This window comes from Aedes aegypti, chromosome 3 (genome assembly GCF_002204515.2).
Source record: "Aedes aegypti strain LVP_AGWG chromosome 3, AaegL5.0 Primary Assembly, whole genome shotgun sequence".
NCBI lineage: Eukaryota > Metazoa > Arthropoda > Insecta > Diptera > Culicidae > Aedes > Aedes aegypti.
Window position 1 is genome coordinate 231,053,858 of NC_035109.1, and position 27,676 is coordinate 231,081,533.

Genomic DNA, 27,676 nt, shown 5'->3' on the forward strand with positions numbered 1-27,676 from the left:
ACCAAGGAGCCAATTTTCGACCTAGTGCTATTTTTCGACCCATTCCGTATTGGAATACTACGTATGAAAATCCGAAAATTGGCACAAAATACTTCTTGGTAGAAATTAGAGCTTACCCCTACCAGAAACCTTTCGAAAGTTTTATCAACAGTCCGCGCTGAATATTGCAAGGGATCTGCCAACAACTTGTGATGAAACTCAAAAGGTTTAAGCCAAGAATCTGTTAAGTTATCTTAAAATGAACACATCCAGCAATTTTTCGAATAATTCATCAAGGAATGCGACAAGGAATAGCTCCACATATTCGCCAGGAATACAATGTGGGATACTTCTATATATTTGTTTTTGAATTGTTCAAGGAATTTATTTAAAAATAATTCCAAATTCCAGAAATCGTTCTTGGAAGTAGACCGGATTTCTCCATCGAGTTCTTTTTTTCTATTATTCGTTATGAAATTCGTTCGATTTTTTCCTCAGATATCTTCAATTGTCTAGTAGAAACTCATCCTGATATCTATCTCTGGATTCTGCTTTCGATGCTCTCCCATATTTCCTGGAAAAGTCTATTTCATCAAAGAATTGAGCATACATATGTTCAAACAGGTTCGATGGTGCGAACGTTTAGAAGTAATCATACCATCTACCAGAGCTGCGGCAACATACGTGAGCTGGGAACAGCTTTTATAGTGATGGGTGATATGCAAATGGGCGTGATCGGGTGGTGGCCGATCAATGAAGGTATGTGCAAGTTGAGGCTCAAAGGCCGGTTCTTCAACTTCAGCATCATAAACGTGCATAGCCCTTACTCCGGAAGCACTGATGATGACAAGGTCGCATTTTACGCGCAGTTCGAACGCGAGTACGACCGCTGCCCAAGCCATGACGTCAAGATCATCATAGGAGATTTGAACGCTTAGGTTGGCCTGGAGGAGGAGTTCAGACCGACGATTGGAAAGTTCAGCGCCCACCGGCTGACGAACGAAAACGGCCTACGACTGATAGATTTTGCCGCCTCCAAGACTCCTGGACGGCACTTCTCCGATATAACCGACGTCAGAACCTATCGTGGCGCTATCATTGACTCCGACCACTACCTGGTGATGGTGAAACTGCGCCCAAAACTATCCGTCATCAACAAAGTACGGTATCGACGCCCGCCTCGGTATAACCTAGCGCAACTGGCCCAACCGAAAGTCGCCGCCTCATACGCGCAGCATCTCGAGGTAGCGTTGCCGGAAGAGGGCGAGCTTGACGAAGACCCTCTTGAGGACTGCTGGAGCACATAAAAGCAGCCATCAACAGCAGCCGAGAGCATCGTCGGATACGTGGAAAGGAGGACATGTAACGATTGGTTAGACGAAGAATGCAGGCAGGTTTTGGAGGAGAAGGATGCAGCGCGGGCTGCAATGCTGCGGCAAAGAACGCGACAAAACGTGGAGCGATATAAAAGAAAACGAAAACAGCAAATCCGCCTATTCCGGAACAAAAAGCGCCACCTAGAAGAAGCGGAATGTGAAGATATGGAAAAGCTGCATCGTTTACAAGAAACGCGAAAGTTCTACGAGAAGCTTAACGCATCCCGAAAAGGCTTCGTGCTGCGAGCCGAAATGTGTAGGGATAAGGACGGAAGCATCTTGACGGACGGACGTGAGGTGATTGAAAGGTGGAAGCAGCACTACGATGAACACCTGAATGTCACGGAGAACACAGGCGCAGAGGGTTACGACAGAGGAGGAAGTGAATACGTCAGCACGGTGGATGAAGGAAACCAACCTGCCCCCACATTGAGGGAAGTTAAGGACGCCATCAATCATCAAAATGGGCCCAGAGAGGTTGGCTGCCTATCTGCACCGGCTGATTGTCAAAATCTGAACAGCTGCCGGTGGAGTGGAAGTAAGGGGTCATATGCCCCATCTACAAGAAGGGCGACAAACTGGAATGTGAAAACTATCGTGCGATCACTATCCTGAATGCCGCCTACAAAGTGCTATCCCAGATTATCGTCCGTCGTCTATCACCAATAGCAAATGAGTTTGTGGGAAGTTATCAAGCTGGTTTCATCAACGGTTGCTCGACGACGGATCAAATCTTCACTGTACGGCAAGTCTTCCAGAAGTGCCGTGAATACCAAGTCCCAACGCATCACCTGTTCATCGATTTTAAAGCGGCTTATGATAGCATCGACCTTGAAGAGCTATGGTAAATCATAGACGAGTACAGCTTTCCCCGGAAGCTCATAAGACTAATAAGAGCAACGATGGACGGTGTGCAGAATGGCATGAAGTTTTCGGGCGAACATTCCAGTTCGTTCGAATCCCGCCGGGGACTTCGACAGGGTGATGGACTTTCGTGCCTGCTTTTCAACATCGCGCTAGAAGGTGTCATGCGGAGAGCCGGGTTCAATAGCCGAGGTACGATTTTCACAAGATCTAGCCAATTTGTTTGCTTCGCGGATGATATGGATATTGTCGGCAGAACATTTGGAACGGTGGCAAACCTGTACACCTGAAACGCCTGAAACGTGAAGCGACAAAAGTCGAACTGGTGGTGAATGCGTCAAAAACAAAGTACATGCTGATAGGCGGAACCGAGCGCGACAGAACCCGCCTGGGAAGCAGTGTTACGATAGACGGGGACAACTTTGAGGTGGTTGATGAGCTCGTCTACCTCGGATCCTTGTTAACGGCTGATAACAGCGTTAGTCGTGAAATACAGAGACGCATCATCAGTGGAAGTTGCGCCTACTTTGGGCTCCAGAAGAAGCTGCGGTCGAGAAAGATTCACTCCCGCACCAAATGTACCATGTACAAAACGCTTATAAGACCGGTGGTCCTCTATGGTCATGAAGCATGGACCATGTTGGAAGAGGACGTGCAAGCACTTGGAGTGTTCAAACGAAGGGTGCTAAGGACGATCTTTGGCGGAGTGCAGGAGAACGGTGTGTGGCGGCGGAGAATGAACCACGAGCTCGTTAAGCTCTACGGCGAACCCAGTATCCAGAAGGTTGCGAAAGCCGGAAGGGTGCGCTGGGCTGGGCATGTTGCAAGACTACCGGACAACAATCCTGCAAAGATGGTGTTCGCGTTGAATCCGGTTGGCACAAGATGGCGGGGAGCACAATGAGCGAGGTGGCTTGATCAGGTGCAACAAGATCTGGAGAACGTTGGCCAAAATCGAAGTTGGAGAGACACAGCCATGGACCGAGTAAATTGGCGTAACATCGTTAACGAGGTTTTATCAAATTAATTGATGTAACACCAACTAAATAAATAAATAAATAAAATTATAAATAATGTTCAAACCAAAACTCTTTTCTCTTTGGGGTTAGAGAAACCTTTCTGAAAAATTCAGCTCATTTGGTCGTTCCATGAGCTGGCACATTTTAATTTAAGTTAATATGGGATTTTCAGCCCAAACATATATGAGAAAGAGCACATTATCTACTTTTTGGATCAGTAAACTTGTTGATTGCGTTCAATTGAACCCAGAATGTCAAAAACACTACTTGACTATCTGAAGTAGATCAAGCAAAACTGCTTTGTATTTCTTCAACATAGCTTGGTGGTAGCAGTGTTGTAAGCAATCACGGTAATCGACACGTTTTCACTGATATTCGGCAGCGCTTCTCCTAAACATTCACAACACGAGCGATCAAGCGAATGTCAAAAATAAAAAATGTCAATTGAATGCCACTGACCACGATAGCTTCGCTTGGAAACCATTCTCCATTTTCCATCTCACTTTTATTATACTTTTATTTTGCTCTATGTGGGATTATAGTCCTGCAAAGTTCTGCAAAAATCCCAAACAAAATTAGTTCCAAAAAGATTTGTATCTTCAGCAAGATCCTTTGATAGGGTTTAAAGAATAAGTTTTCATTATGAGATGATAAGTTTGTACTCACACTACCGTACTAACGTGTTTGGGACATTTTTTTTTTTAATTTCTCCATAGTAATTTACATATAAAATTACATTGTCTTTGGGCCAGCTTTAAATCACCACTGAAAATGCTGAAAATTTTTATGGTAAAGATGGTAGGAAAGATATGGGCGATTGGATTTCAAACATTTTTAAATTTTGAATGTAGAGCGATTGTCGAGGTTTTCAAAAGGAATTATCTAGTTTGAATTTCGTAACAACTATTACTTATTTTGTACTGATTCATTTTCACGTGGTGAATGTGTTTCTCAACGTAATTTTCTGTTCTCCTATTTCTCATTTAAACAGTTTTCGCTGGTCAAGCTCGCAGACAGTACTAACAAGGATTGGAAGTTGCACGACATTCGACGGTCATGTCAACCACCCGAGTCTGCATTCTGGACCTGTATGAACAATACGCTAGCGTCCATCCAGCGAGGCATTGCATGGCCTGGCCGAACGTGTTGTTCATTGGGAATGTCCCTAAAGTGCCAGAATGCATGTGCAATGGCTTCTAAAAAGGAGGAGCTTCTGGCGGGCTGCCGGCATAGTGACGAACAACGTTTATTCAACTGCGTTCAACGACAAGAGGACGGAGATGGCTGTTGCGGTCAGGCAAGGACATCGGAGTGCTTAATGGCTTGCAAAGATGTCTTCCGGTCCAATCAAACTCCCAACAAACAACAGCGAGAATTGGTGCAAAATACATGCAGCAACAATAACACGGATGTTCTGGAATGTATAAAAGGATACGTCGAGGTCACTATTAATGGAAATTTGAAAAATTGTAAGTATTTCTTTCATCATGGGATGTTTTATGTTGATTTAAAGCTTACTGACTACTTTTAGACCTTCCATGCTGTGATCAAACAATTGAAAGTCAGTGCAAAAAGGCATGTCGAGACACTTTGTTAGATGGAAGTTATACTGAAGAAGAAGCTATCGATATCCTACAGAGTTCAGGTTGTGGGGTTCCTTTACCTCATGATCCCTTGTGGAAATGTTTCTTCTCGTTTGGCAAAAATAAAGTAGTGCCGGTCAATTCCAACGAAATATCTCGCATCAATCAAGTGGGAATGGACTCGGCTAAAATGCATTGTTGCCTGAAAGCCAACTCAACCAGGTGTCGTAAATTTTGCATTGCTACGTACTCAAACGAGTGGACAACGAATTTGGCGGAGTTTGAGAACACTTGCTTGATCTCATCGGATGAATTCAGTTTAAAACAATGCATTGATGAAGGTAAGCTGTCAGTTTCACTTATTCACAATTGATTTGTAGCTCAAGAACTTTTCCTTTTCAGTGGACGAACCATGTGAGTTGGGTTGTGACGGTCTCTCGTACTGTAGTAATTTCAATAATCGTCCAACTGAGCTTTTTCGCAGCTGTAGAACTCAATCAGACAATGCTGCCCTAAGCGATGTAGAACAGTGGAAGGAACAACATTTTGTAAAATTGCCTGGTATCAACCTTCCGATACGGAACATCAGCGAGTGTTCAATAGAAACGTGGAAATCTATTGCGTGTTTGCTGCAGATTAAACCTTGTACTCGAAGTTACCATACCAATCGGATATGTAGGGAAGATTGCTATGAAGTGTTGGGACGTTGTGTTGACTGGAATAGGATGACGGTGAAACACTCGATTGCTTCTCTCTGTGAGATGTTTTCTCCAAACGATGACTATAAAATCGAATGCATTTCACTGAAAAGATACCTGGGGCCCAGTGACACTCTTTTGAAGAACACAGATGTGGTATTAGTTTCGCCATGTAGAGGAAATCCATGCAATTCAAGTCAAGTGTGTATTGTTAATCGGGATGGAACCTTCGGATACAAGTGTGTTAACGGGTGTCCCCTTGGAGAAGCGTCATCTTATATGGTACCAGAAGGAACATTTGTTAGAATTCCGGTATCTTCTACTATAAAGGGATGTCTCAAAGTATGTCGATGCGGAGCTGGAGGCAGGATAGAAAAATGTCAACCACTACCATGTATAAGCTACGATTCATGTAGTTTGGCGGGAAAACGTTTCGACCATTTATCCTTCTTCTATGTAGAGTGTAATATATGTAGCTGTTTTGCTGGTGAAATCACATGCACCAAAAAACAATGTCGTATGTCTGGAACTACCAACAAATCCTTCACGACATTGCCGTGCAATTGTCCGCTGCAATATGTTCCAGTTTGCGCTCGCAATGGAAATACGTATCCTTCGGCGTGTATAGCTAAGTGTGCTGGAATCCAAGATGGGGATATTCAGTTTGGGCCTTGTAGAGCTAGAGATCCTTGTGATGGAATAGAATGCAGCCCATTGTCAGTATGTATTCCGGACAGAAACGTTTGTTTATCGACAATGCACAAGCCGTGTCCCCAGCATCAGTGTGGTAAGTAGGAGTTCATTGTTTTATGTGGCTTATAAGTTATGCATATCCCCAAGATACGTTGTTGTTTTCTACTTGATTAGGATGTTCTTCTTCTTCTTGGCATTACGTCCTCACTGGGACAGAGCCTACTTCTCAGCTTAGTGTTCTTATGAGCACTTCCACAGTTATTAACTGAGAGCTTTCTTTGCCAAAGTTGCCATTCGTACATCGTGTGGCAGGTACGATGACTACACTATGCCTAGGGAAGTCAGGGAAAGTTCAATTACGAAAAGATCCTGGACCGACCGGAAATCGATGCCAGACACATTCAACATGGCTTTGCTTTGTAGCCGTGGACTCTAACTACTCGGCTAAGGAAGGCCTCTGAATTTACTTTTATACTTTAGATTATTTAAAGTGTTGATATTTGAAGTATGAGAAGATTTATGCGAGAAATTCCTTGAGAAAGCGTCATGTGAAAGAAGGAGAAACAACACAATGATAAAATTTTCTACTTACTTCATAACCAACAGATGGATAACGGAACAACGAAAGATAAGTGGATATTCCTAAAGTTGAATGAATACAGGATTATTAAAACCACTCTAATGAACCAAAAACAAAAAACTGAAGAAGTAAGATCATATTTTTTTAAGAAATCATCCTTGAAATCTAGTAAGAGTGTTTTAAGTAGCACTCTTACAATTTTTTATGGATATCTTTAAAAATCAGTGCACTCTCCCCAATTTTTTTACTTAAGGTGATTATAAAACGAAGCCAAACTTTGAATTTTCAAGTGCACAAGAGGAGAGTATCTGACAACAGTTCGCGTTGAAAACCAATCAAATTGCTTGCTTGCTAGTGGTGACCAATGGGATAGATTTTCTACGCGGAGCGCTGTTTGGTTCTCAAGTCTTGTGCTCTTGAAAATTTGAGGTGTGGCTTCGTTCTATAATCACCTTAATGTATCTCTACAGATTCCTTTACCGATATGCCAATTTTGGAAGCAAAATTTGTTTCAACATATGTCCGCTGAAGATTCGAAGGCAAGAGACACTTTTCGTAGATAAATCTTTTATAATTGAAGCAGAATTGCCATAAAAAACATAGGTAAATGGCTGACGCAATTTGTAATGTATTTTATAAATATTTCTGAAAGAATTTCGATGAACTTCGTGAAAGAGTGTGTATTTGAGAAAACTTTTTGAAAGAATTCACAGTAGTAATTTCTAGTAGAACTGTCAGCGATATATATATATATGTATAAGATTTGACAGAATTAATGATTTTCTTGGATGAATTACTAGAGAAGTCATTGAAATTTTAAGAGGTTAATTAATGTTTTGTTAGTTGTATTCTGGAACATATTCCAGAATCAATTTATGGATGAAAATGTAGACATAGAAGAAATGGATGTCCTCCAGGTGGAATCAAGTTATTATTTGACTAATTTCTAAGAGATTTACAGCAAAAGTTCTGTTGAGACCCTTCGATATTTCTCAAGAAATTTGATTATATTGAAATTCTTAGAGGAATATCGAAGGGTGGCTTCGCATTTTTTATTGCATATTTGTTGAAAATAAGCCAAATATTTTTTGAATTTCTTCAGATTTGAAACATAACAAGTTTTCTTGGAAAATGCACTTTAGAGCTTAACCCTCTCTTTGCCATGGTAGTACAGGTGATCCACCGATTTTCGACGAACAATAGCTAAACTGAATTGGTACGATTAGCTCAATAATTATTGGATTAAATTTATACGCTCATTTGTCTCTTCACACATCGAAATAAGTGACCTAACTGCCCATGCTTGCATGGTTGACGTAACCACCAGCACTATCGTTGCTGAGAAAATGCGTTTTTGGTTTCAAAGCTGCATTCTTGAATATTTCAACAATTTCGGTCGAATAATCTGTGCATTTGCTAAAGATTGAAATTTAAAAATTGACTGGGAGAGACTTTCTGAATTTTTTTTTATTTTTGTCATCTGCAAACGCATACGACGTTTTATCCATCTAATCAGTAAGTTTGATGAACGATTATATGGATGAATTGACGTAAACTCCAGGTCACTGTCATAGCAATCTGGTTTATACGCCAAACTACCCGAATAAACACTCTGTAAACCGAGTGTTTCTTAGGATAAGTTGGTGTATGTTTTCATGTCAATCCGATTTCTTCTTATAGTTCAAATATTTCAGAACAAATAAGCGAATAGCGCCTTTTGTTGCTTTATTAGTGCTGTCTTCCCTGTACGTTGTCGGATTGTCGTAGGAATGTCGGAAGTAGAGAGCTGTATGAATCATCAGATGATCTATACAGCGCACTACTTCCGACATAAGGTTTAACGTACAGGGAAGGCAGCGTTAGTTTAAAAGCGGAAGGCGCTATTCGGTTTAGTGGTAGAAGGGGTATATTATTAGGTAAAGAACTGAGAGAGACTCGCGAAGAGGGAAAATATCAACGTCATATGCAGCCCAGATTCGGCTGTCACGAAACGTCAAATGCAGCCCGACGTTTTTATGGCTGAAAAAATGAAAAATATTGTATTCAGTATAAACTTTTTTGTAAAACCTCAGTCAGCGGAACAGTTTTTCCAAAGATGCTAATAAATCTAAACACAAGACTAGTTATTTATAATGTCTGCTACGTTTGCTGGCATAAAATTTTACTCAAAATGCCATTTATGCTTCGGTGTGATGCAAACGCAATAGTTTTTTGCTGAGATGATCATGTGAGAGCTTGAACGGCTTGCGCAAGATTGATATAAACACTGAGGGGAATAAGAAAAAAACTCAGCAATCGCAGAAAAAGAAGACCGTCTCCGCGAGTCTCGTCTCAGGTAAAGAATGCATATCAATGAAAAAATGCATTTTGCTCATATTGGCGCTTACTTCGATTATGCGAATATGAGCAGCTAACGGTCAAACTATTGAAAAACAATCAACAAAATATTGGAAAACAATCATTTTTTATAGTGATTTTGCATAATATAGCTTATTTGCACCAACTTTTGTCAAGCGTATTTTAGGAACAATTTTGGAAATTAAATTGTCGATAAAGCTGTGGTAAAGAAGGGGTGAAGCAATAATTTTTTTCTTGCGAAAAAAAATGAAGCAAAATCGAAGGAAGAACTCAGTACTGGAATAATAAAAATGAATCTACGACATTTGGTCGAAAGACTTTTGGTCAAATAACATTTAGTCGAATTACGTTTGGTCGAAAGTACAATTGGTCGAACTGACATTTCGTCGAATGGACATTTGGTCGAAAAGGTTTAGTTGCAACAGAAAGTATATGATATTTGGTCGAACCAACATTCCGTGGAAAGGATCGTGATCGAATCTAAATAGTATGGAAAAAAGTTTTACGTTTAGTCTGACCGTCGAGAGTAGCATTTTGTCACTAATACAAGAGTGATTGAATAATTTGAAAAATATCAGCCATTTTACCAATTTAATTTATATGCAAAATTCTATTATTCAATTTGATGGACGCTCTCTCAACATATTAATCAACCTTTTGCGTTTTTGACGTTTCATTGTGCTTTTTCGTTCAGGCATGTTCTGCGATTCGAGATAAACTTATTTTAAATGGAAGCAAGCCAACTTTTTCCTTTCCCGATACATATAATTACCGGGTCAATGGGTCTAGGGGGTGAGATTGGGTCAAAACGGAAAAATATGATATATGAAATATTTCAGCCAATAATGCTGATATTATTAAAATTTGTAATTCATATGTTAGGGAACATATAATTACACGTAATTCATCAAAATATACATTTTTAGAAATAGTAGTTTTTGTTTACTTTATCGATAAACTTGTATGTTGAAACTAGATAAAATTTACAACATTAGATTTCTCCTGTGCAAAGTATCACGCATATAACCCCTATCGTTATATTAGTAGAAAGTTGAAAGTCTTTTCATTACACTTCACATGTATTTTCCGGAATCTATTTGATTTTTCCACAAAAAAATTTTTTTTTTTGTACGGTGTCTAAAACATTAAAATGGGGTTGAGATTGGGTCAAGTAAGAACGATAGTAAATGAAATCACAAGTCTACTTTTTTGACATATTACGGTGTCGGGTGTTCTCTTTTTTCATTAAGATTTGTTTATTCTTTCTAAATACAGCACCTCTGAAACATCAAACAAGTCTACTTGAGTATTCCGTGTATTGAATAACAATTCAACGCATCCTGACAACTTCTCAAACTAGCAACTGTTTTTCGTGCGCAGCAACATCGAAAAAATTTAGTAAATGATTTTTTTCTTCAATTCTATTTCAAATTCAATATTTCATTTGTGTATTCATATTATAGAAACATCTCACGGAAGTACAAATGAGTTGGATCGCTGAAATACCGGGGATTATGACGTCAACATCTGCTGAAAAGTATTGATCATGGAATGCCGCACCGAAATTTAACTATTTGCGAAGGTTTAAAATAATCACTGTTTCAGTACTCGTTTGGGAAACCTGAATAGGATTTATGGCAATGGGGATGAGACTTTGAAAACAATTTGATGGAAAAAACAAGAAAATTTATGTAAACTTAACGATACATGTTGGATTTACATATTTTTCTCATAGCTCTTCAATTTTTTGGTATTATCGTTCTTTTAAGTAGGTTTATCATACCTGTGAAACATCTTAGATATCTTCTCATCTTGTTCGCATCGTATTTTATCAAAATCTTTCAGCTGTGAACGGTTTTGCAATAATATTCTCAAAAACAAGTTATTTCAATTACAGTGACCCAATGTCACCCCCTCTATGTAGATATGACAGTCCTTTCCCCTTTGTAAACTTTCTAATAACTCTTTAAAAAGACACCTTCACATTACAACAACTCATGCAAGGGAAAATCGAAAATATAACCAGAAAATTACACAATTTTTCTTGACTATAACAAAACATTCAAATCATATTGCTCAACATTATATTTGTTGAAATTCGTCAACACTAAAGAACAATTTCGTTCATCTCAATACAGCAATCGCTTCACAAAAGAACAACTATGTTCACAATTAACGAGAATTTCGTCAGCTCTCAAGAACAATTTGGTTCAACTCAAATCGGCAATTTCGCCACACTTTTCAAAAACAAATAAAATTGGCAATTCGCCACCCCAAAGAAAAACGATTTTCTCCAGCACACGTTTCCATGATCCTCGTCGCCACTTTTATATCCTGTAAATAAAGAATAAAATAATATGTTAATCAGTCCACAGTCCGAGCAGTCTCCCTTTCAGCTAACGGCGGCCAGTATTTATAGCTCAGAAATCTCGTAGGTACGAACAAGTAAAAGGTACCAGAGTCATAAGGAATATCACTTGCGATAGGTAGACATGACAAAGGGAACGTCCATATATTGCGTGAAGTAATATTTCGCTGTAATGTTAACCAACTGAGTTATTGGGTCACCAAGTGGCTCGGTAGCTTAGTCTGTAAAACGCTCGTCTAGCATTCAAGAGTCCTAAGTTCAAATCCCAGCCGAGCACGTGGATTTTTTTCATAATTTCACCCAAAATTTATCCATTTTTACTACGCGTAATGAGTTAATTTAATATTTATCTATTGGAAACCCCCTTCATCCTATGACACACTTTTTGTTTAGCCAGGATACTACGATATATTTTTACAGATTATCATCTTCCCATGAATTCCTACCCCTCCCCATTTGTGATGGGTTTTATTTATTGATAATCCCTTAGTTCAACAGATCTGGTGAAGTGTAAGTACATTTTGAACTGTACTTAATATGGTTACTTTATATGTATGTCAAAATATGTTTTCCTTTTAGACCCCTTTTTTCCCTAGAAATAATTTCTGGATACGTCACTGCATAATACAAATAAAATAACAAATAATACAAATTTTAAGTTGTTTTGATGCAATTTTTTTCAGTTACTCGATTATTTGAAGTGCAATAAAATCGATACTCCGGATGATTGAGTCCGACCTGTACTACAGATTCCTATTAAAATGTATCCAGCGTTTATCGGAGTCATTTCTGTACATATTTCTCAAACATTTTAAATTTCACATTTATATTTTGTTTTTCGCTAAATATTTATGTTGCAACTTTTTTTTATTTCCAGTTAGCCTAGCGTCTATCAACTGTTCGGTAATTACATCCATCCGGGACACAAACCTGAACTTCTATCCCACCGTATGCGATCTTGTTAAGTCCGGTGGGTTATTTGCATATCGGGAAAAGTACTTCAAACACTGCGAAACATCCCGAAAGCGTACGCAAGTCTGCGGTGTCAACGGAATCACATACCGAAGTGAGTGTGAAGCATGGGCTGATTTCTCAATGGTCGACTACAATGGGCCATGCCAAGAGGTTGGTGTGATAAGTGATACAATGGAATCCAAATGTGCCTCAATCAAATGTCCTAAACGAAAGTCACACGAATGCAGCCTGGTGATACCTCCAGGTGCTTGCTGTCCTGTTTGTGGAACAGCTTTGCGAATAGTTTATTCTAGGAAGCAAGTTGACCGAGCTTTATATGCCTTGAAAGGCGTGCATACGGAAATCCTTACCCTGAAATCTATCCTTGGCTCTCTTGAACGATTACTGCAGACTGTAGAGTGTAGAATTAGTGGACAACTGACATTTGAAAATGACATCTATGTAATAATTGAAAATGTGAACAAGCATCCAAATTATTTGCAAGTTGAAATTTGTACTCGCGAAGCAGAAAAAATAGTTACCCTGATAAGAACACAAAGCCATATGATAACTAGCGAGCTCAATCTAAGTGCATTGATAGTTGCAAATATAGTCAAAACCAATGTAGACAGCGGCGCTCATAGAATATGTATGCATTTAGGGTTAATAATAACTTTTGTGCAATCCTTAGTTGTATTTCGATTAGTTTATAGATGATCTATGAAAAGAAACCATGACATTTTTAGTGCCAAGTCCAAATTAATAGACTCTTACGCAATAAAAGCTGTGATATTTGTGAATTTAATTCAGTGTACCAAAGTATGGTTAGATCCTTGTAAATATGGTTACAATAAATCTCTAGTCTTGGGTTTTGTTACACAAACTTGTAAACAGTTTATTTTTACTTAACTTAAGATGACAGACATAAAATCAAGAATAAAATATCTCTAAAACTTATTTTACTCTAGAAAGAAACCTCACTTCAAATTGACATATGTAGCATCAGTACTAAGGCCACAGTTATTGTCTTTCATTGCCATCAAGGCATATCCATCGTTGCCCCAGTAATTTGACCATGAGTTCTTGATTAACCAGTAATCTTCGCCTTTCAGTTTTCCGTATCCAACTGCCAAAACTGCATGATCCAGGCCATCCAAATTGTTTCGGCACTCCGGTTCATAGTACACTCCATTTGCGTAGTAGCTGAAAGACTTATGACCGGCGTCGATGGCGATCGACAGTGGTCCATGTTTGAACAGTGCCACTTTCATAGCTTCAGCATCTCCAGAAGTAACGTTGACCCATCCATCAATGGCCGCGTACAACGTTTTGTTCTCCAACCGACAATAACCATCTTGCCCCAAGTAGCCACCGTATTCTTCTTCCGAAGGAATACCTCCAACTTCCATCATCCACTGATAGGCCCGGAAGTCTTCACCTCCATCACAACCGTTATTTCCGTATCCCCAGGAGCAATCAATCAGTGCTTGTTGCGAGAAGCGCATCAGTTTGTTGTATTTCAAAAAGTAAGCGGATTCGATATGTCCAGCTGTACCGAATGACCAACAGGATCCACATACCGACTGATCCTTCACTGGAGTTACAGCACCAGCAATACGCCAATCCAAACTCTCTGGCAGTTCATCTTTGAAGTCCTCCGGGTTGTAGGGGAATGGTTGCCCTCCGTTGTAAATGTTGGACGACTTGAATCCACGAAGGGCTTTCAGTTCTTCGTCGGTACGATCGGCAAGATGGTTAACGGCCACGGTGAATCCCTTACCGGCACGGTTATGTGAATGGATGAAACGCAGATTTTGGCGGAAAATATCACGACGAAGGTCATGTTCCTTTTCGTTGTGATAGCTTTTGCCGTGCTTGTACCTGAATCGTGTGAATTCATTATCCAAATGCTCTTCGGAGCGCGGGTGGATGAACTCTTGCATTGGATTGAATGTGGCATAATGACCATTGCCGGGTCCCGGGAAGCCAATGCAGGGTTCAGCTGTATAAAAAGCGGTAAATATGTTATTAAAATACTAAAATGATCTTAAAAGATGGAACTTACAAGTTTTGACTTGGAATACATCGGCAGGAATATCCTGATGTTCGTATGAATCATAATCCAAATAGTAGTGATCGTAATGCGAGCCAAGCAATGTGTTGTATCCCTTCATTTCGTAGCGAACCGGTATAGGCATACGGGAGGCTGGGTATTTAGGTGAATTGATGTAACGCACCCAGAGACTATAGTAGTTACGTTTCTGGCCCACATCATCAACCAGTACGAATTTGTCGCAATTGAATCCATTCCTTTGCTCAGTACCTTTGCAGAATAAAAACACAGTTATCAGTTACGTTCTTCCATTTACAGCATTTACAGTGAAGAAAAAACTCACCCGCCAATTTGAAGTTCTTAGTATCCGGTAGAATGCCCTGCACCGAGATAGGATTATCGCTGCTGCCGTTGACCTGAAGGCATGTCTGTTTGTTCATCGATTCGCGATTGGTAACGGGGGCAACCTTCAGACTAGTGCCGTAATCACCTTCCTTTGTTAGTTGGTACGTTTTCACCATGTCGCCGTAGTAATCGATACGGGAGCGACCGTTGGCTTCATCATACCAGGCGTAGAACGGTTCCGTGATCTCGGCATACGGGATGTTCAGGACTCCACTCACAGAGTAGGTCTTAGGCCATTTTGGTGGATTGGTGGCAAGAGCTGCAAATAGAAGAATAAGTTAAAATCTTTAGTATAAATTCACTTTTCTTTCTATCGAGTGATAGCTAATCAACGAAGTAGAATAACCAAAAATGGAAAAAATCTACTTATCAAATATATTGATCAATCTTATTCCTTAAAATGATCTTATTTTCTTATACAATCATTTAAGTTTTGAAAAGTGTAGACACTCAACAAAAATATCAAGTAAAACCATATCCATTTTATATGTATCTTCCATTGCTTTGCAGTGAAATTACCAAAATATTGTGCTGAATTATTCAGATTTTTTCATAGAAATAATGATGATATGATCTAGGAATATTTGTCAATATTTCTGCAAACATTTTTGAAACATTTATCTATAATGTACCTGCAAGAGCATTCTTAGCATAGCAACTGACAGAATTTTTTCCCTATAAGTAAAACGGTGCGGGCCTTTCTTAGCCGAGTGGTTAGAGTCCACGGCTACAAAGCAAAGCCATACTGAAGGTGCCAGGGTTCGATTCCCGGTCGCTCCAGGATCTTTTCGTAATGGAAATTTCCTTGACTTCCCTGGGCATATAGTATCATCGTACCTGCCACACAATATACGAATGCGAAAAATGGTAACTTTGGCAAATAAAGCTCTCAGTTAATAACCGTGGAAGTGCTCATTCGAACACTCAACTGAGAAGCAGGCTCTGTCCTAGATGAAGAAGTAAAACGGTTTTATGATGTGTTCAAATGGTCTCAACTTGTTGATTATTAAGACTGCTTAGGAATTCTACGAACTTTCGAAAAGTCTTTCTAAAATCTTCTGGGAAAATTCCTTGAAGTATCTACAGTCAGGTCTTTTATGAGACGCTGCCACCCACTTTACAACCAGGCCTTATAAGACATTCTTCGATGAACCCTTATAAAATTCTAGGTAGAATCTTTAGTAAGTTTACCAAATTTACTAAGAAACATCTGCAGTATCTCTTTAGAAAAATTGCTAAATTTTTAGTATTATGTACTTCATAATAAATTAATTGGTAGAATTTTCTGATACTTGAAGTCTTTACTGGTAGCGATATATTCACAAGCTTTCGTAAATTCGATCAGTTATACGATTATAACAAATATGAAGCAGATCTAAAGGCAGATTAAAAAAATATAAAATTTAATACAGGTTTCTCACATAAATTTAAGATAAAGATGGATCGTAGCCAAACCTTGAATTTTCAAGATCACAAATCTAGAAAACTAATCACTGGTCACTCGATTATCTGGTTCTTTAGATTTGTGCCATTGAAAACTCGAGGTTTGGTTTCGATGCATTTTTACCTTAATAGCAAACTTGGGCAGGATTCTTACCATAAATGTAGAGCAAAATTTCTCAAAATTGTTCGTAGGATTACACAAAATCCTAGGCAAGTTTATTACTGAATCCTGGACATTATCCTGTGAAAGTTTCTCACACAATCCTAAGTTAATTTTTTACGGAATTCTTAGCAGGACAGACTGAATCTGAAGTCTAAAACAGGATTTTATATTGAGTTTTGGGTGGGGTTCTGAAGGAATCCTTAGTACGATTTTCACATCCGGGAATTCATTCTTAGAAAATTCTGAAGAGGATTATCAAATAATACTAGATAAGATTCTGACAAAATCCTATGACAATTTTTGATAGAATTCTGAGATTGTTTTTTTATAAAATCCTGGAAAACATTCTCACATCGTTCAGGACATATTTTTGAAAGAATACTGGGCTAGACGTCATCATTAGCACAATTCTCACAAAATCTTCGGCAAGATTATCATTGAGGCATATATCTATTTTCAATTTCTTCAATTGAAATTTGTATCAGTTTTATTTTATGTTGCCAAAAACAAATGGTTGCATTAAAAATTATTATTATTATTATATTTATATTTAAGAGGTTTTAAATTTTATAAATTCATTCGCCTCTAACTGCATTAAAAAAGTTTGGCCCGCCGTAAAATATATTTTCTGACATTTGGCTCGCGATCCAAAAAGGTTGGGCAGGCCTTTTAAAGCAATATTGAAATTCTGTTTAAAATATTATACGATTCAATGTGAATAAATATTTTTTAAAGTAAACTCCTGAAAAGTGCACATGGTTAAATTAAATGTATATTTATGATTGCCACCTTACATATAATCTTGGGGTAATATACAACCTTGAGACAAAACCCATGCCCATGATGCCTTATTAACGTATTTGCGGAATAATTGGAGATATTAAAAAAATGCGTTCGTTGGAATCCTCAACATGCAATTTTACGAAACAAACTCTAAGAAATATGTCTCAATTTTTCGTGAATGTACATCGGAACGCCGCAAAGCCATTTTGCCCAAGTGATGTATATTATTCCAGATACCCCTTACACAATTCCAAAGAAAAATTTATGTAGGGTAATATACGGCTTCAGCACCGCTCGACTATTCACGGGGACAAAAATTTAAACGCAATTCACAGTATTTTCTATCAAAACATTCCAATGAATATTTATTCAGCTTTCCCCTGATGATTTTTTTTTAATTGAACAAACAATTCTCTCAAAATTGTATTTAAATGAAATAAATAAGGTTCTTAAAGCGGCTGAATTGTTTTTTTTTTATAAATAATAAAACTACATATAAATCAACAATATATAAATTAACTCCCCTAGCAAAATCATATTGCTCAAAACTATGATTTTTTATATGCTCAAAAAACACAAGACATTTTCATAATTTCAAAAAGATAATATTGATGGCCACCTAAGGCGATCAAAATTACAAAAAAATCTCACTGGATCGTCTAATATTGTACGATGTTGTGATAATAAAAAAGCACAAACATGTTTAAATTTCGCTCGTACAACGCTCGGAGCGGTCGATTTTTGAAGGTTATCAAAACCAATAATAATTGCATATTGGCTGGAAAATGCTACACTCCTCTACTATTTTTTTATTTTCCAAAAGGGTTTGATCTTCAAAAGCATCATCAATAAGAAGTCTCCTAAAATGAAAGTTATTTTAGGAGCAACAATTTTTTAGGCATCATAAAAACATTTTCCACCGTTTTTTTAGAGAAACAGATTGTAAATTTAAAAGGAACTGAAATTAGTCGGAATTTTAGGTTCAAAGCACGTACTAACGGACGTACTAATGTAGTTTTTATGTAAAATATAACTTACGCCTTCATAGAGTTGCTTATTTAAAGCAGAATGGAGAAAAATGCGTTATTTTCAGAAGACTGTATAAAGACACAGTGAAAATCATCAACATTGGCAGATAGGAAAATATGCATCAACAAAACGACCAAAAAAAGTTAAATTTATACCTTACAATGCGGTTAAAACTCACGATTAAGCTCTCTATTGTACAAGTAAGTATACTTTCTCTAGTAATCTAAACCAATTTTGAACACGCTGCTTACTTTACGTTTTTGCTGGAAATGAAAGAATTTGACCATAAATGAATAAATCTCTCAAGAGACCTAGTGTCAGAAATTGGTGGAATATTATTGATGGTTTGAAAGATAGATTCAGTATAATAGCAAAGGCTTTCAATATACAATGTGTTAAAAAAAATTCAGATTTTTGTTATGCCTAAAATTGTGTTGAACTTTGAAGAACAGATTTTCTTAAGAGTTTTTGAGTAAACTATTTAGTTTTTTCAATCAGAAACATTCTATTGGATTTTTTTTTAATTTTTATTGCATAGTTAATTACATTACCACACGTTCCTATTGACATTTCTAAGGGAAAATAAAAATAAAAAGAGCTTCTTTGTAAGATAAACTTATTATCTTTAAATCTAAACTTGTTCTTCAAACCATGGATAAAGTTGAAGTTGAGTATCTGACGGACAGGAAAGGAGATAACCATAAATTCGTGTGATAATTTTCAATTGCATATGGGGGAAATAAGTTCAAAATATATTTCATTATCCATTTATTTAAAATAATTGACTAACATGGTTTTGTCATGTATTTCAGCGTGAATGTGATTGTTCCATCGATTTAAGAGTGCCATTTTAATTTAATTTTAATTGTAATGAAATTTTCAGACAAACCTTCAACAGCTTTGGACAACCTTGAAATCCTTACCAAAATGACTGAAAAAGTACTAGAATTATGTTTTTCTTATGAAGATTTTAAGAGGCCCTCCTTAGCCGAGTGGTTAGAGTCCGCGGCTACAAAGCAAAGCCATGCTGAAGGTGTCTGGGTTCGATTCTCGATTGGTTCAGGATCTTTTCGTGATAGAAATTCCCTTGACTTCCCTGGGCATAGAGTATAATCGTACCTGCCACACAATATACGAATGCAAAAATGGCAATTATGACAAAGAAAGGTCTTAGTTAACAACTGTGGAAGTGCTCATAAGAACAATAAGCTGAGAAGCAGGCTCTGTCCTAGTGAGGACGTTAATGCCAAGAAGAACAAGAAGAAGATGAAGATTGTAAGTAAGAAATGGTAGACGAGATTTTGCGACTTTTTTGTAACATGAACCACTAGAGTGGTTCAAAAAATCGTTTTTGCTCCACACCGCTTATTCGATTCTAGATCAAATTCTGAGTGTCCTCCGAAAATTTGAGCTCATTCGGATGAAAACTGAGACCGCACAAGCCCTTTAAAGTTTATATGGGAATTACTATGGGAAAAGCAAGCAATTCATTCAATTGGTCATAGTGTTTGCCCATGTGTTCTTGAGGATTAGTGCTACGTTGATACTGTGAAATACATTCTTCAGCTACAACTTTGCCGAAGACCGTTTTCAAATCGGACGTCTCAGTAATTAGTTATTGATTTTTGTATGAGTTGTAAAACTTTGGCTATAAAGGGCTTGTGCAGTCTCAGTTTTCATCCGAATGAGCTCAAATTTTGGGGGGACACTCAGAATTTGATCTAGAATCGAATGAGCGGTGTGGAGCAAAAACGATTTTTTGAACCACTCTAATGAACCACCCTAGTCCACATTCTACAGAATAAAGATCATTCGCGAGTCAGTTTGTCAATGGGGTCGATATTGGTCGAGTGAAAAAAAAATCAGTTGAAAAATGTGGGTAGAGGAAAGCTCATCTCTTAATTGTGATGGCAAATTTGGGTCCTTGCTGTCGTGCATCGGATCAATAAGTTTTTGACATTACATAGATGGCCCGATTTTGTCAGCCCCCTTTTCAAAACTTTTTCCAGCTTCCTATCAACGTGCAAGCAAATTAACAATGGTACCATGACCCCACAGTTATGGATCAAATAGTGTAGAGTCCAACCTATAAAATTCAATAAAACGACATGGAAAACGTAAAATTGTAATTTCAAAGCACGAATTGAATCGTTTCAAGTTGGAACTTCGGTTGGTAAACTGTTTGGAGTGTAATATTTTCATAGGATTTCATAAAAATTAAAAATTGTATAGGTTTCTGAAAACCATATTATGGATCAATTTTTATATTATGGATCAAATTGTGACATATTACGGATCAGTGCGCTAAATCAAAAGATTTTCAACTCAATGCATCTGTATTGTATGATTTGGCAAAAATTAACAATGTGTCACATATTACTGCAAAAAAATAGCAGTGTTGGAGCTGGAAACAAGGGTAAAATGCCATTTTTTTGTGATACTGCATTGAAGTAACTGATACATGTACTGTTTTTGCTCCACACCAAGTTTTCCACTCATTTTTGTCTGCTAAAAAATGAAATTTATAAACCTTGATGTTTTATTAGTTTTATCCTTAGTGCTATTGTCTGAAAATGTCGAATCCAATGCTTAAAATGGCAGAAATCTACATTCTTTGGAAGTGATCCATAACCGTGGTAAACAATCATGTCCTCGTCCATATTATGGATCACTAGTTTAAACTGCTAATATTCAGTATTTACAATCAACAATTAAGGGAAATGTTTTCCAAAGATGAATTCATACTAAATCTAAGCGAACGAGAATTTTTTTCTGCTATAATATTTAAATTTTAGCACCTGTGGGAGCTTATGAATGCTGATGGCACTTCTTACAGAAAACGACCATATAATGATAGCTGTGTGGTACCAACTAAACATTTGTCAAATATACCGTTATTTAGCGGTTCAATGTTGTGCTTAACATTATAAATGGTAGAAGACAAGTGGTAAAACATGGGAAAAATATGTTTTACGTCAACGTTTATGTTTTGATCGAGTCATCCGCTGTTGAAAGCCAAAGTAATCCGTCACTGTGGGTGATCCGTAACTGTGTGGGCATGGTATTTCTGTTCCATGTTATGCGTATCCAAAGTAAGATTAATGAGATTGTAATTAATTTGAAAAAAGTTGATAATGAAACGATGACAACAAGCTCTCCGCAGAAAGAAGCTGACAAAATCAACAGTTAAATATAGTTTAATTTTGTACTGCGTAATCACTTTTCACAGGTGGGAGAATTAAAGAAAAGAATTGTGAATTTGTATTACACCGTGTTACCTTCTTTACGATTTGATTCGACGCAAAAGTGCATTTTAATTAGCCTTTCCATTCCAATATAAACTGCCCTGATAGCCCAGCGGAGAAATAAAAGGCGTAATTATTGAGTAATCAAAATCACTATGCTAAACTACAGCCCATCCTGAAGTTCTGAAAACACTTTAGAAAAACCGACGATGATCCTTTTGATAACAATAAACTTCTTCGTCGTATTTCTTCCATCGTTCTCCACTCAGCGTCCTTTGACCCTTTGTATTGTTCGTTATTTTGTTATGTGTAAAAGAATTCAATTCTCTCGTTCATGTGGCATCGCACCATATTCAAACGTTATATGTCTATATAGAACGCGGTCAGTAGGGTCGCGAGCTAAGTAGATTACGAAAACAGCATATGAGTTAAACGAGCGATGGACGACCCTGGTAATTTTGCACCAACTCACTAGATTTTTTTGCGATATATACCTAGCTAGATTCAAAAATATTCACTCACCTGCCACAAAAAGACAGCCTATTAAAATAATTAATTGGCGCATATTCAGTTATATGCTATGGAAATACACTAATGCGAACTAATTTAATTCATCAAAACTTCAAACGATATTCAATCACACAAACGGAGGGTAGTTGCTTCCTGACGCAAGTAAGGTTCAAACTAAAGTAAGCTCGCAACTCGACTCGAAGGATTATATGTGAGCAATGCCAAAGCCCGTTGACCAGCGCGTGAAGAAAAAGGAGCAGAAAATAATGGCTCTGTATTGTAAAATGTACAATTGAGCACCAAGTGAGAAAGTGAACGTGAGTTCTCAGCGATGAGAGGGTTTAACGCTGTAAAGGTATTTCGTTTTGAACCAGGATAAGAAATGATGGAAATAGGGTCGATGTACCAATAGCCGCATAGCTAAGAACAAATTCGTATAAATAGGTTTTTTAATTTTCGTTTCACTTGACTTGGTTTTGTGGAAAAATATGAAAAATACGCACTATTTCTAATTTCTGTTCCTACAGTTGCATTAGCTTCATGGCGTAGGTAAAACACAAATCAAATACCTACGTATTTTTACAACACTTTTATGTTTTTCCTTTAGCCCGTAGACTACGGGGCTGACATACAAAACTCAAATTGCACCCAATTTTTTTTTAAATAAAATATTGAGAATTGCTTCTTTGTAATTTCATGAGTAATGGAAAAGTATACATTCGGAGTATACTGAGGGCCCAGATAGCCGTAGAGGTAAACGCGCAGCTTTTCAGCAAGACCAAGCTGAGGGTCGTGGGTTCGAATCCACCGGTCGAGGATCTTTTCGGGTTGGAAATTTTCTCGACTTCCCAGGGCATAGAGTATCTTCGTACCTGCCACACGGATATACACATGCAAAAATGGTCATTGGCATAGTAAGCTCTCAGTTAATAACTGTGGAAGTGCTCATAAGAACACTAAGCTGAGAAGCAGGCTCTGTCCCAGTGGGGACGTAACGCCAGAAAGAAGAAGAACATTCGGAGTATTGTTGACAAAGTTATTCCAGAACATCCCTGGGTCAGATAGGGTAAAAATCACATAAACTTCCTTGTAGAACTCATTTATCGTATCGTATTGGCCAGGTTTGTGATACATCTAAATGGGATTATTACAATGGAATGAAGTAAAGCGTGTTCACTAGAATCACGAAATTCAAAGTGGGATTGTTATGCTAAGAAATACGGGGTTTTTCTACGCATAACAGTACCACAGATAATAAAGATCTGTTATGTGCTAAACGTACCGATGATAATACTGTTGTGTTCAGAATAATAGTAGCGAAAGCCGATTTGCTGTATGCTGTAACTTTGTTTCCCTATAAGCAATCAGAATGAAATTTTGGAAGAGAACTAAATATCACGATATTTTATATTTTTTAACTCTACCGGTTAAAAATTTAAACACCAGGTAAAATCGCTCAAAATAATAGTAGCTTATCTTTAGCAATTTTTTGTTAAACAACAATTTTGAAAAATTTAGCTTGTTTATACATTTATAGCTTGGGTGGAAATTGTTGAAACGATGAGTAAAGAAGAATTTTGAAACTCAAACCACAGTAGATATTTGAATTAAAACTACTATTATTTTGAGCGATTTCACCTGGTGTTTAACTTTTTAACCGGTACTGTAAAAAATATAAAAGTTCGTGATAGTAAAATAGAGGATATTTGTAGTACTCTTTCAAAATTTCATGCCAATTTTTTATAGGCAAACAAAGTTACAGCGTGCTAAAGTTGAGCATTTTTTATGAAAATCTGCTTTCACTACAATTATTCTGAACACAACTGTATGTATAGTACCGTATATAGAGGAAGTATATCCCAGAGGGGTGGCATGAGCCAATATTTACCAACAATTCAACATGGCGTCCAGTGTTCTTGATTTGTTCATTTTGAGAGGGACGAAACATATGTTTTTATGGATAAGATACATCAATGATACCTCGCTGATGCCTAAAACATTTAACAAAATGATGAACTAATGAAAAACGTCATCGAATATGACGATTCAATGCTATATGTTTAATTGCCAGAATCTAGCACTAGCAGCGTATGAGCCGTATACTCGAAAATCAGGAGCAAGGTTAGGGCAAACCGACCAGAAAGTGGGTACCAAAACGCGAAGTACCAAAACGATGTGAGGAAGAGCAGAAATGTATGTAGGATGACAGCCGTGTCAGTCCCCTGGTATATCCTCAAGACTATGTTGAAGCACTTAATGAAGGCGATAGAGTAGATGAGTGAATTAGAGGGTTAATAAAATTTAGTAAAGGTTATTAATAGCTAGATTGACACATCCAGCTGAAGGATTGACAGAAACTCATCTGCTATTTCAAGGTTGTTCTGCGGAGTAAAAATTTAATCCCGAATTTACGCCACATATGCTGCAATGATCTGGCCATTCTTTGGATTTTGTTGCAAACCAGTTATACGAAAAAGCCCAGTCTGTGCTCAGGTTATCCTAAACCTTTTGAATTATTCTTCTTTATACTTCTTTATACTTGATTTAACACCGCTAGCGCATGACGGCTCACCATAGTAGCATATTCGAAAGAACTTGAAACTATTGAGAACCAGAGCTACTGGTCCAAAGCCCTGAATGGTTGTGATGGCTATGACCGTGGTCGTCTTGTGAAGAACAAACGGACAATACTGTATCGTGTCAGCACCGAGGAGGTAGCCCCTCTAGCACGATGTAGGTAGCGCAACCCTGGTTGGGTGGCCTATCAAAGACTCTTCACCAACCAAGAAAGGCAAAAGTAGAGCAATCGGATTGATTTTACGGCAACATACCCGCCCAAGTAACCATGAAGCATTATATCATTGCTTATATAAAGCAGCTGCATTGCCGTAAGCCTACCATTAAAGTAGTTTAAAAGTGGAGAAAGGCCCTGATATAGTCGAACTAACGCAATAATGTTTATAAACCAACTAAGCAATCCATAAAGTAATATTAGTGCATTGATATATTTGTAATTTGTAATGTAGCGTTAATGCTCTTTTGCTTAGCAGCTCTTATAATTTGTCGATTAAAAGCAATGTCGCATCAGTATTGTTGATATGCAGTAGAATACGTGCAATGTTATAATGCTTGCTATTACTTGGGCTGTAACGAATAAAGGTTGGTTTGCTACTGTCAAGAAAAGGAATCGCCTATCTCGATGCGTGGAAAATTTCTCCCAAGAAATGCTCCAGAAAATCACATTTTTCTGATCGCAGTACCGTTTTGATTCATATTACGGACAGCTTTTAATTCCGGACACTCTTCTTTCTATGGGAAACATTTCACACGAAATGTTTCAATTTTTGCCGTTCAAAAGTACAAAATTTACAATGCCCAACTGCTTTAAACGTCTGTTTAGTGGTTTGGTGATTTCAATCAATCATTTGACTTCTCTATTTATGATTCTCATGAGCTGTCCGGAATTGGAATCAAAGTGTCCGGAAATCAAGGCAAAAGTAAGGAAGCGTCCGGAATAAGAATCATGAGAAGTCCACACATTTTCATTCAGTTAGAATTATTCATGTTGCGGAATCAAAATCTTTTACATACAAAGGTATCGACCGTGATGATTTTATTTTTGAAATTGTTTATCGGCATATCGGTCTATTTTGCTCGAAGTAAGAGGGAGCATGGAGAAGAAAGCAATGAATACTAGATGGATAGGTACCGTAAGGGAACGGCGAGAGAAATTGGATTAGATGTTGAAGAGGGCATACCATATGAAACAGTATTATTTGAAACGTCACTTCCTTGTGGCTAACGTCCCCTATGGGAACGGCTTGGGTGTGTTTTGAGAATGACACTACCAAGACAGCCAAAAGGAAGGAGGTTTCAAGCGCCCTAATACTGTTTGGCGATCAAGCAGGTTCTATCGATCGATGGCTTATATTATTGGGGAATCATTACACAATCATGGATGGTTTGTCCATATCATGTGTATTTCTCCCCGATAAGCCACACACATGATCATTATTTATGAACTGCGTTTTTATCTTATTAGCCGTTTGTTATTTTACATACAAAGGTATCGACCGTGATGATTTTATTTTTGAAATTGTTTATCGGCATATCGGTCTATTTTGCTCGAAGTAAGAGGGAGCATGGAGAAGAAAGCAATGAATACTAGATGGATAGGTATCGTAAGGGAACGGCGAGAGAAATTGGATTCAAAATAGACCGATATGCCGATAAACAATTTCAAAAATAAAATCATCACGGTCGATACCTTTGTATGTAAAATAACAAACGGCTAATAAGATAAAAACGCAGTTCATAAATAATGATCATGTGTGTGGCTTATCGGGGAGAAATACACATGATATGGACAAACCATTCATGATTGTGTAATGATTCCCCAATAATATAAGCCATCGATCGATAGAACCTGCTTGATCGCCAAACAGTATTAGGGCGCTTGAAACCTCCTTCCTTTTGGCTGTCTTGGTAGTGTCATTCTCAAAACACACCCAAGCCGTTCCCATAGGGGACGTTAGCCACAAGGAAGTGACGTTTCAAGTAATACTGTTTCATATGGTATGCCCTCTTCAACATCTAATCCAATTTCTCTCGCCGTTCCCTTACGGTACCTATCCATCTAGTATTCATTGCTTTCTTCTCCATGCTCCCTCTTACTTCGAGCAAAATAGACCGATATGCCGATAAACAATTTCAAAAAAAAAAAAAAAAAAAAAAATGGAATCAAAATCTTCACTCACCATTCGAAAGCTAAGGGGTTTCAAGAGTCGATGACGCGGAGGAATCATACAAACTGATTTATTCTATATGGTTTTCGATGAGCAACACTTCACTGAGGCCTTAAGTGTCCGTAATATGAATCAAAACGGTACGCAGTTCAAAAGAAATGTCATTTCAAATGGGGCTCTCTGTAGGAAATTTCTTGACCCTTTCAGTCAAGGAATGTCTTTACTTTTCTGGAGCGAAACAGCATACTTAGCTTAAAGAACAACGATTGGGAAGTTGGATCTTAGAACGTGAGAACTTTGAATAACCCGCGCGTGTTGGGCTCCTGGCTCGTGAACTGTGGAATGTCGGCGTGAACGTGGCAGCTATCCAGGAAATACGCTGGCCGAGAACCGGAGAACGTGAATTCCGAGCGGTGGACCCCATCGCCAAAACTTCATTCAAGTACCACATTTACTACAGCGGTGGTGACAGAGCAGAACGTGGAGTTGGCTTCATAGTGAGCAAGTTCTTCAACTACAGCCTGATCAGCATATATGCGCCAACGAACGATAAGCCCGATGACATGAAGGATTAGTTTTATGAGAGCCTGGATAAGGCCTACGGAGAGTGCTCAAAACAAGATGTCAAGATACCCAGACAACCAAAATGCACGTATAACGAAATCACCTGGAGGCTTTATATGTGCAAAATTTCACTTATAAGATGTCGCGAAAAGGCCTTCAACGTACAAAAGTGGAGGCGATATGCGTGCATATATTATGTGATGAATAATAACATACAATGCGAGTGTATAAATATTCTACCGAACCAACCTGTGATCTTATGCG

The 27,676-nt window shown here is 37.9% G+C and overlaps 2 protein-coding genes across 9 annotated transcripts in view; one reads left to right on the forward strand and one right to left on the reverse strand.

Annotated features, from left to right (window-relative positions):
• LOC5567935 (reversion-inducing cysteine-rich protein with Kazal motifs) overlaps positions 1–13,363 on the forward strand; it is a 108,718-nt gene extending 95,355 nt beyond the window's left edge. For 4 of the 7 annotated variants that reach the window (XM_021855087.1, XM_021855088.1, XM_021855086.1 and 1 more), the window contains 4 exons: positions 4,230–4,707; positions 4,770–5,162; positions 5,224–6,306; positions 12,396–13,359. In XM_021855087.1, the coding sequence (XP_021710779.1) occupies positions 4,230–4,707; positions 4,770–5,162; positions 5,224–6,306; positions 12,396–13,189 (2,748 nt within the window). In that variant the 3' untranslated portion in view covers positions 13,190–13,359. Of the gene's footprint in view, positions 1–4,229; positions 4,708–4,769; positions 5,163–5,223; positions 6,307–12,395 lie in introns of those variants that run through there. The other 3 variants (XM_021855084.1, XM_021855085.1, XM_021855089.1) reach the window with 2 other exon arrangements.
• On the reverse strand, positions 13,337–22,343 carry LOC5567942 (digestive cysteine proteinase 1). Of its 2 annotated transcripts, none has more exons than XM_021855090.1 (4): positions 21,627–21,726; positions 14,869–15,189; positions 14,538–14,795; positions 13,337–14,474 (listed from the first exon to the last, which is right to left on the reverse strand). In XM_021855090.1, the coding sequence occupies exons 1-4, from the start codon at positions 21,676–21,678 to the stop codon at positions 13,450–13,452; spliced, it is 1,656 nt and encodes a 551-aa protein (XP_021710782.1). In that variant the 5' UTR covers positions 21,679–21,726; the 3' UTR covers positions 13,337–13,449. The 2 variants fall into 2 exon arrangements, with proteins under 2 accessions (XP_021710782.1, XP_021710783.1); XM_021855091.1 differs by lacking the exon at positions 21,627–21,726 and adding an exon at positions 22,116–22,343 and having other exon boundaries at positions 13,361–14,474.
• Between the last annotated feature and the right edge of the window lie 5,333 nt (positions 22,344–27,676).